At 37.7% G+C, this 10900-nt stretch overlaps 1 protein-coding gene across 7 annotated transcripts in view; it reads right to left on the bottom strand.

The window, feature by feature from the left end:
• Positions 1–10900, bottom strand: part of LOC117175209 (uncharacterized protein CG43867) — a 629535-nt gene that overhangs the window by 200539 nt on the left and 418096 nt on the right. For all 7 annotated transcript variants that reach the window (XM_033364853.1, XM_033364852.1, XM_033364851.1 and 4 more), the window contains one exon: positions 9173–9340. In XM_033364853.1, the coding sequence (XP_033220744.1) occupies positions 9173–9334 (162 nt within the window). In that variant the 5' untranslated portion in view covers positions 9335–9340. The remainder of the gene's footprint in view (positions 1–9172; positions 9341–10900) is intronic.

The raw sequence follows: 10900 nt of genomic DNA on the forward strand, positions 1-10900 counted from the left end.
ATATCATTTTCGAACTCATTCTCTACCTCTGGGGTTCCTAATTCTCCTCTGTTTGAACGCACTATGCTGCATTTATCTAGTCCGAACTCCATGTGGATATTATTGGAAAACTGCTTTGTGACATTGATTACTTGCACTGAATGAGTCTCCTTGAAAAGCCGGCGAAATGCGTAATAATCTAGCTATCCTTGGTTGTCTATAATCGAAATACTTGATTCTTGTACCCCAAATCATCATCGTACGACTTAGAAATTCCAGGTGTTCTAGTTTTTGTGGGATTTCTCTATGCACATCATCGTTATTAATATCCAAATATGGTTCTAGTGGATTCGGTACCTGGTGTTCATTATCCCTAGCACCTATGTCTTCAGCTTCAATCAAGTTTTGGTTGTCCACATCTTCCAAGGCGAGTTCATCAATAGGAAGCTGCTTAATTATTTTTGTGCCTAGCTCTTGGCATTTAAGTAAGAAGAGTCTATGATGTTCTCTCCTGACACTTTGCCCACATTTCTCTGTCAAAAAATAAAGGCGCATAACATCACTGTTCATATGGTATGTCCATTTTCGTCGCTTTTTTGGTTGCTGAACCTCTGCTTCTGCCTCTGGTTGTATAAGGCCATCCACCTCTAGAGGATGTGGTGGTGTTGGATCATCGATAGGTTGAGGAAGAACATCAATTGCTTTTGCTTGGCCGTATGACGCGGCTTCCTCTAACTGATGTTCATTGCCGTCGTTTTTCCACGCCAAATCAACCTGTTGTTTAATCTCCATTTGTTGTGAATTGGACATTAGTTCACTGTTTTTATGCATTTTTTAATGTTTGTTCTCATTTTTTACTTTTTTGCGTTCTTCGTTACATTTATGTTTTTTGGACTTGTCCTTATATTTGATTTCCATATTAAGTAATGTCTAACTTGATGTCTAAGTCGGTCTTATCGTTTTCGTGTTCTCTTTCTTTTACACATAATCTTGTTGCTCGGTTTCCCAATTTTCTTTTCTCGCCTCGTCTGTCCGCGTTCGCGAAGCAACCAGTTCTGTTGATTTTATACAGTTTTCATCTATTTATAATAAAGACCGCGCTTTTACGGCGTTATTTTATTAACTAAAGTGTTGTGGTTCTAATTGACTTGACCTAAACACACATGTCTCCCTACCAGAATTGATCAGTCGTGAGGATGTTCAGGCGCTTTTTAGTGTTCAAAACATTGGTCTTGTCGAGCCAGATTTTCTGATTCATTCATTCAGTTCTCGCGCGAGGACACGAGATTAGTATCTTGTGACTTTTTGACTAAATGATCAGTGTGGCTTCAGTGCATTGTGACTTAAACAGTATTTTAAATGTAAATGTTTTGTGACAGTTATTAGTGGGATGCTTTCATAATATTTTTAATTTATGATAAAGCATAAATGAGTGTCTATGACTAAGTAACAATTAAATTGGATGCATTTTCTCGATTCCGGAAGGATTTTCTCAATTTTTAGAGAAGCTTTACAGGCAAATGTCCATGGATTTCGTAACTTTTAAAAAGGTTTGACAGATCGGTGCGCATTGGGTTGTCAATATCACCCGGATTATTGTTTATAATTCAGCGTCTGGTAAGTCAACAACATTCAACCTTTATTGTCATCGATTAGAATTGAGAAAGTGAAGATTATTTCGGGAGTGTAATTTTAATTGATTCTAAGAATATAACTCAGACTTTCAGACTTTATTTAATTTCAGAGTGATTTCTCCGCCTTTCTATGTGGTGCAAGAAAGTCCAAGAATTAAAGATTAGAAATGACTGCTAAACATTATTCCAACGAACTTATAATTTTTAAACTTATTGATAATTTAAGTGAAAATAATAATTCTTTCATTGGCGAATTGATTTATAGGATACGATCAGTTTTAATTCAATTTATTTTTTATAGATTGTATTCGTGGACTCCTATTTTATCGTGTGCTGACTGCTGTCCGTTCACAATGTCTATTTCTAGTTACTTTTCAAAGCGAACCGAGCTTTGCTCTCGGATCCAAATTGCTTTTAAAAAGGCTAAAAAATTAAAACAGACCACTAAAGGAACTTTGGTCTCAAGACTTGAGTCCTTGGAGAAAAATAGGACGTATTTCCAGACTCAACATTGGGAGTCAGTAAAGGTTCGCGATCAGAATGCCACGAACATTTATTTTACTAGAAATTTCTATGCAACTACTGAAGAAAAATATCTAGCCGCGAAGGGAGCCTTTATGGACGAACTGGAAAAATTCTCAAATGGCCTTGCTTCAACATCCATGAATGATTTAGCTCCGCAAATTGCTGGATTATCGTATCGATCAATGTCAAAGATTGAATTACCTAAATTTTTTGGGAATTACACGGAGTGAGAAAATTTCACAGATTTGTTTACATCTTGGGTTCATTCAAATCTTGGAGTCGCGTCAGTGAAGAAGTTTCATCACTTAAATCCAATCTTATAGGTGAAGCAGCTCAACTTCTTCATCGAATTCCGATAACTCAAGGCAATTATCAGCGCTGCTGGGACCTACTTTCGGAGCGCTTTGAGAATAAAAGAGTTCTTATCAAATCTCATTTGGCTGAGCTTTTTCAATTCAGTCAATGAAAGCTGAGTCTTCAAGACCTCTGAAGGAAGTTTATAATGCAACGATTGATAAAATCGAAGCTTTATCTGCCTTGGGAAAACCGGTTGAAAAATGGGCATCATGGCTAGTATAAATTACTGTAGAGAAATTAGATCGTCAGTCTCGTCGTGTTTTAAATTCTGCTGCAAATCAAACAAATCATTAATCGTCTTAATAATCTTCCAAATCTCAGTTTCAAAAGAAAAGGTTTGGAAAGTTCACGAAATCTTCGATTTCTACAACAGCCAACGTCAACGCAATTGCAGAGCAGCCAGTGAAGGAACAAGCATATAAAGAGCATCTTACGAAGAAGCCACAGGAAAGGATGTGCTTTTTCTGCCGCGAACCGCATTATTTAATGTCGTGTCCACAATTTTAAAGTCAGTCTGTAACACAAAAGAAAGAGTTCTTTTTTCAAAGAAAATTGTGTACCAATTGTATAGGGTTTCATTTATTCTAGAATTCTGCTTCAAAGAACTTGTGTCAGATTTGTCAGGTGAAGCATCATACGGTGTCCAAATCAGCCCGTGCAAGTATTTCGATTTAGAACTCTCACATATGGTCTGACTTGTGCCCCATTTCTATCTCTTCGGACCGTTTAGCAGCTTGGTCTTGATGAAGTGGATCGATTTCCCTTGTCTGCTAAAGCGTTAAAAAATAGCATCTATGTCGATGTCTTATTAGGAGCGGATAATTTGGACGATGCTCTTGAATCACACAACCAATTACGTGGTCTCTTCACGGCAGGCGACTTGCCGTACAAAAAGTGGAATTCCAACAGTCATGAGCTAATGCAGCGCATTCCAGAAGATCTGCACGCATTATCTCCAGATATATCTTGGCAGTCAAAAACATCCGTTTCGATGATTGGGTTAACTTGGAAACCCAGTACTGATTGTTTTATTTTCCAAGTTGATCTTAGGCCTATTAAGGATGTCATCACAAAGCGCCTTATCGTCAGCCAGTCAGTCTAATTGTTTGATCCTCTAGGATGGTTGGCAACTGTTATCATCGTCAGAAAGAACTTTATCCAGAAACTCTGGAAGCTTAATTTATCCTATGATGGTCCTTTGCCTGAAGGATCTCGTCATCACTGGATAAAATATTATGAAGATCTTCCTCGTCGTTCCACGGTTAGGATACCTCAGTTGATAGAATTTCGTTCGTCAATGTGCTCTTTCGAGCTTCATGGCTTTGCTGACGCTTCTGAAAAAGCATACAGTGCTGTCGTATACTTAAAGAAAATTTCGCCTAACGGAAATTGTTTTATTGGACTCATTTCTTTAAAGACAAAGGTCGCTCCTGTTCGAACTGTTCCGCTTTCTCGTCTTGAGCTATGTACCTCAGTTTTGTTAGCTCCTCTCGTCGCTCACCTTCAAACTCAACTACATGTTGATGCTGCTCTACATTTGTGGTCTGATTGTATGAATACACTTCATTGGATTTCAGCTGCTCCTACAAGATGGATGACATACGTTGTGAATCGGGTCTCGGAAATCCAAACAATCGTTCCTTCAGCATTTTGGTATCATGTTCTGAGTGCAGATAATCCAGCTGACTGTGCTTTTCGCTGGTTGTGTGGCTTAAAAGACAAGAAGATTGGCCTTCATCTCTGCTTGGTCCTCCAGAGAACACAGTGGCCAAAGAAGAACGTCGAGTTAATGTCAACGTAGCAGTTCACGTTAATGAACCATGTGATCTTCTGAGTCATTATTAATCTTTAGACAAAGTACTACGAGTCACTGCTTGGTGTCTTCTTTTTCGAGACGCTTTGAAATGTCGTTCTATTATTATTGATCGGACTTTAGGTGCATCAGATCTTGGAACAGCTATTTTATTCTGAATTCAGCAAGAACAAAATGCAATTTATTAATGAAATCACGGCTCTAAAAAATAAAATGAAGATTTATAAGACTAGCACTCTAATAAAGTGAACTCCGTTTTTTGATTGTCAACTTCTTCGTGTCGGAGGTCGCTTGAAGCACTCTCTTCTAACTAATGATGAGAAGCATACACTGATTCTAACTCCTGAGTCTATTCACACAACTCTTATCATCTGCAACTGTCATCTTCGCTATCTTCATGGGGGTGTCCAGCTTACCCTTGGTCGCAGTTTGGTACGATCATTGACTCATCGGTGCATTCCATGCGTCACAAACAGAGGTAATACTCAGCAACAGCTGTAGGGTGACCTCTCTTCCATCCGCATTACTCCACCTGAACGAGCATTCATGAACACTGGGGCAGCCTATGCTGGCTCCATCAATGTTCGCATCTCCAAAGGATGAAGTCACCAATCGCACGAAGTCTGGATTTGCATTTTTGTCTGTTGTCCCTTCCGCTCAGTTCACCTCGAGTTGATTTACGATTACACTGCAGAAGCGTTCAGAGCTGCTTATATTCGCTTCACTTCTAGTCGTGGTCTTTGTCGAGCGTTGTCTAGTGACGAAGGTACGAATTATGTGGGAGCAGATCGTCAACTACAAGAACTGTTTCCTGAGGCGTCAGCAGAGTTTGCTTCGGTCGCTACATACATTGCTTCGCATGGCACCCAGTGAAGATTCAATCCTCCTGCAGCACTTCACTTCAAGGTTTATGAGAAGCTGCAGTTAAGTCGACAAAATTCCATCTTCGTCGAGTCACTGGAGACTCTACATTGACGTTGAAAGAAATGACGACTCTATTAACACAAATTGAGGCTTGCCTTAATTCTCGGCTTCTCAGGGCTCAGTCAGATGATCCAACAGACATTTCTGCCCTCACACCAGGACATTTTCTTATTGGAGGTCGACTGAATGCAGTTCCAGGACCATCGCTTGCAGACGTTCTTCCAAATCAATTGACTCGTTGGCAGTTGATCCAGCAAATGCGTGATCATTTTTGGAAGCGCTGGTCAGCTAAGTATTTGAAAGAACTTCAATCTCGATTCAAGTCGACTACTTCATCGCGATCCATACAGATTGGAGATTTAGTTCTCATTCGACATGAGAACCTTCCACCTATTCAATGCCCTATGGGTCGGGTTCTACAGCTTCATCCTGACAAGGATGGCGTACTTCAGGTTGTAACTCTCAAAACAAAGACTATCACACTCGATCAGCCAATCGTTAAATAGTACCTTGTACCACGTTCATCGTAAGTGCAGTGGTTGCGAGCCTATTTCGACGGGGACAAAAGCGGACGGAATGTTGTAAATTGGACATTAGTTCATAGTTTTTATGAATTAAAAAATTTTTTTTTCATTTTTAGTTTCTTTCGTTCATCGTTATATTTATATTTCTTGGACTTGTCCTTGTATTTGATTTCTATATTGAATAATGTCTAACTTTATGTCTAAGCCGATCTTATCGTTTTCGTGTTCTCTTTCACTTACACATAGTCTTGTTGCTTGGTTTCCGATTTTTATTTTTTCGCCTCGTCTGTCCGCGTTCGCCAAGCAACTAGTTCTGTTGATTTTATACAGTTTTAATCTATTTATAATAAATACCGCGCTTTTACGGCGTAACTTGATTAATTAAAGGGCTGTGGTTCTAATTGACTTGATCTAAACACGCATGTCTCCCTGCCAGAATTGATCAATCGTCACAATGTTCAGTCATTTTTTAGTGTTCAAAACACCATTGCTCGGTTTTCTGTCACGTATAAATCAGTCCTGACGTCCTTCACCTTAGCGATAAGATCTTTTAGTGCAACTTGTTGTATATTACGACACTTTGCAGAAAATTTCGTTCTTAAATTGTATCCTTTTTCCATTTTTGTTTTAAACTTCGCAGTTTCGTGATAGAAACGCACCAATTCCTTTTTCATTGTGGTATTCCAATTGATCTTCTGCCACGGTATTTCTGTCGAGGTGGTTGGCTGTAAATAGCTAACGCTAGCCAAAGCATCTTAAACAGGCACAGTTGATATTCCACTGCTTAGTGTTTGACGCAGATGTTCTTGCTGGCTAGCTGTTTGATAAGTGAAATCTGCCTGATCCTCTCGCAGTTCACCATTGCCACCGTCCCGCATGTTGTGGCACTCAGCTGTGGCTCCAGGGGCGCCACGACGATCCTCGGGAAGCGAGAAGCATTTAAAATTCTTTAATGTACTCTCCGTTTTTCATTTATGGGTTTTGGTGTTCTACTCAGTCCCTCTCCTCTTCGTTATCAGCCTGTCTGACATGGGAAATACTGTCAGTAGCAGTTCTACCGCCAACGCAGCCGTCAAGGTTATGAAAGGACAGCTCAAGTTCTACCGCGACACCAATTATTATCATTATTATTATTGTTATTGTGTGAAGTTGCAGGCTCCAGCAGCTACGATAGTTCTTCTTTAGAGCAAACAATTCAGATGCATCCGGAACGTGTACGTCATCCACTCCTGCTCCTTCTATCTTAGAAGGTAAGCAACAACGAAATATTCACGCAAGATACTTCGTACATCGCTGATCCTTAGAGTCGGGTTTCTAGCCGCGGATGACCTTATGCAGTAGACAGCCTAGTTGGAGATGAAGGTTGCACCTCTGGATACTTTTTTAGATACACCAACCTTTATTAAATATTAGGAGGAACAGTGTTGACGGACCAGATGAATTGATCCCAGAAGAACAGCCTTTTGCATCTGGCTCGCGATGGACTGAGCCTGATGGTGGACTGTAGCATTTTTCCAAAGAAACGCAATTTTGGTCCGAAATCAGAATTTTGTATAGCCATCTTAAGCAGCCAACACAGCTTTGATGCGATGTGTCATGCTGTCTATACAATGCTCAATTTTTCGTCCTCTCTCTGTTATGTTGCCAAGTGTCACTGAGTATATGAATCAGTTTTTGCTTTTTTGTAGGAGCGTGTTTACAAACTTAAGATTTCATAAAATACTAAACATTCTCGATAGAATTCATGTCTGAAGAATTTCCTATCCAGTCAAAAACAGTGACTTTTTTCTTATTTAATATGCTCAAGCGTTATGTTACGCTAGGTATGAAAATGCAAGTAATGTTAAGGCTCCTTTTTTAACAGCCGCATTGTATCTCTCTACGTACTTGTATTATTTTTTTACTATCTTTTAATCGGATGAACCCAGTTTTTCATCACAGCCACGGACTAAGTCAAGTGACTGATGAGATGAGGATGTGATAAGCTAACTTAATACGATGTTTGAAATATTTTGCGATGATGTTTGGGGTACAAAACAAGGAACATGGTGTAGTGTGGGGTTCGTCTTTTACCACTTTCATACTTAAACAGCGATATTTAAAAAAATTATACTTAATAATATGATTATTATACCATGAAGTCATATCCCTTTCGAGGAAAGCATCACTCACTCGGTTTTACCCGGGGATGACTCAAGAAAATTGAAAAGCATGGTACGTGGCGGTATAAGGTAGGGGGGTACGCATTTTCAGATTATTCGAGTATTCCCATATTAATTATTCAAATAACACTCTCGTTCCGCGACACTACTCCGACTGGGGTCACTGATAAATCTCTTCAGCAATCACCCCAGGCGAAGAGCTTCACAAATTCACCATGTAAAGCTCTCCACGTGGGCCCGTAAGTAGACAAGGTCTTTTGTAATTTTTAAGAACATAATTTGAAAGAAAAGATGCATTAGGTAAACCCAACTCAAAATTGCACAATATTTTTGGGCAAGTAAATAGTTTCGTGAAATTGATCCAAGTCTACTTGGCTTTGTTATTGCTTACAATCAGTTGGTGAAAGAAACAACATAAACTAAGTTCATATTCATGTTAAGTACTATAAACCATCAATCTGTTGAACTGGAAGTTTGACAAAACGTTTTTTCTAAGAAATAGAATCATACCTTCTAAGAAACTAATTTCCCAAACTTAAATAACACTATACCCGCATGTCTGGCCAACTTTTTGCGACATTTTTTATCTATTCTTTATAACCATAAAAATGACTACATCAAGCAGTAAAAAGTTGGCTAACTACTCCTGGTCTCCCTTAACGGTCACCAAACCATCAGCAATTTTAAAGGTTTGTTGAAAACAAGATGAACATTGTCGACGCTGCCTAAAGCGGAGCATAGACTGTGCTCGAAATCTATAGGGAAAGATAAAGTATCATAGAAAACTGACCGTGAGGCATTCAGTCACTGCTACCTATAATTTAGATAACGGTCGCCGAATCATCGGCAACTTTAAATGATAGGATAAAACATGTGGAAAATCGAATTTTCCTAATGAGAAGGACGGTTTGTGCTCGCAATCTGTAGTGGAAAATAAAGGAACATAGAAAATTGACCACGAGGTCTTCAGTCACTGCCACCTTTGGTTTAGATAAAGGTCGCCAAATCATCAATAATTTTAATAATTACAATTAAGATTGGTTGTTCTCGGCAAAAATGACTTAAATTCCTTATCGGAATTTTAATGGGTAGATTAATGTATCTGATAAAACAAGGAAAAAATTATGATACTTAATTCGAATAGCTTAGAATCGTAACTTTGTTTTCTTTTGATGTTTTCATTATTTATACTTTGTAAACCAAAGTCGATTTACAGAGAACGCCTCAATTTAACTTCATTCAATAATAACGCACCTGTTCTTCAACTTGAGTCTCTAATTTTGATATACAAGCGCAGTGAACATCCTCAATTTTATCACTCGGAGAGGCGGAAGTAGACGGCAATGAGTGTGGTGGAGAACAGACTCTGGAATTGCTTAAACAGTACTCACCTTTTATTATCCGTTCCTCCATCATGCGTACCTGTAAAAATAAATAATATTAGAACTATACACAAACGAGGAAAACAATATGATAGTTCCAGAAAATCTAAAGTAGAGTCAATGTAAGATCTGTTAAAGCAATTAAACAAAACAAAAAAATTATTTTTGTTAAAAAAGAAAACCTTGAAATTAGGATGGTTACAACCAAATAGCCTTAAGCCATTATGCATTAGTAAACCTTTATTTTTTATGTTACTATTATTACAACTAATCTAGGTTTATTTATATTCCAACTGCACGCACGATCACTTATTTTCACTTACACATTTAATCGCACGTTTAAACGGCTTAAGAAATTTCTATCGCTAAGGAGTCGAACCCTATATGCATAAAATTACCTGACCATAACTTAACTCGTGTCGCACGTTTTAACCAACTGAGCTATTATGCTTTGAGTGAAAATAACTATTACATAAAATTTTCTTCAACATTTTCGTAATTTATGCTTTATAAAATAAAATATTTTTGTATCAAACTTACGTAAAATATTATACTGCAGCCATTCGTGTATAGTTCAGAAATATTAATTAATATACTATTATCTTTCATCTGTATTATAGTGATTAACCACTCGACATTTGAAATTTCAAATCATTTCAAGATAATTCAATTGATTTCTAAATGTATTACATAAGACATGAGACATTTTTTAAGCAAGTTATGCTTTGAATATGCGCAAGAAAATGTTTCGGCTTCCTCATACAGGACATTTTTTAGTCGTAGCCATTAAAAAATTGTTCAAATGATTTAATTAAATGTTTCTCAGTTGATAAATGTCTACTATAACTATAAAAATTAGTTTTTTGGATTAGGCCTCGCAATGGAAAGGTTTCAAAATGAAGAAATCTATGTGCGTGCGTGTGTGTGTGTGTGCGCGTGCGCGCGTGTGCATGTGTAAATGAATGTTTGTATGTCCTTTATAGAATCGTAAACTATGCATTTCATCGTGTGATGATCATTAGCAAAGTTGTTGTGCATGAGCTTACGAAGGTTTGTGAGTTGGTACGACCAAATTTTCAACTGAAAAACTGCAATAAATAGTACACTTACTCCGCGGCGGCTAAGCTGTCGATGCAATTTACCATGAAATCATGACCTCATCAGGACGATAACGAAAATGGAAGTGAAAATTAATATAATAGAATTGTTATTTAACCTAATATAAATTTATAATAAAGTAAAACCTTACATTAAGAACTTGCCGCAAGTGACGTATTTAGTACTGTAAAAATACGTTTTTTAACATATTTGTTACGAAGATTCTCTACTTTTTGGAAGTTCTAAGTTTAAAAATCTATATAGAACTAAAAAAATATATTGGAAGTGAGTGTATAATTATTTTAGATCTAAATTACTTGATAAAATCGTACTTACAAGAAATTTATTAGGAGACATTGAAACCCACATTTTTAGGAGACATTGAAACTAACATCTTTCATTACAGTCTGTCAAGTTAAAGCGTGGGTGGCTTTACTCGCAGTCGGTAAGGTGTATCGACATGATTTTGGTGTCAAAATATTAAGAGGAGCTCCCTCTTTCA

The sequence above is a fragment of the Belonocnema kinseyi genome, chromosome 6 (assembly GCF_010883055.1).
Source record: "Belonocnema kinseyi isolate 2016_QV_RU_SX_M_011 chromosome 6, B_treatae_v1, whole genome shotgun sequence".
Classification (NCBI taxonomy): domain Eukaryota; kingdom Metazoa; phylum Arthropoda; class Insecta; order Hymenoptera; family Cynipidae; genus Belonocnema; species Belonocnema kinseyi.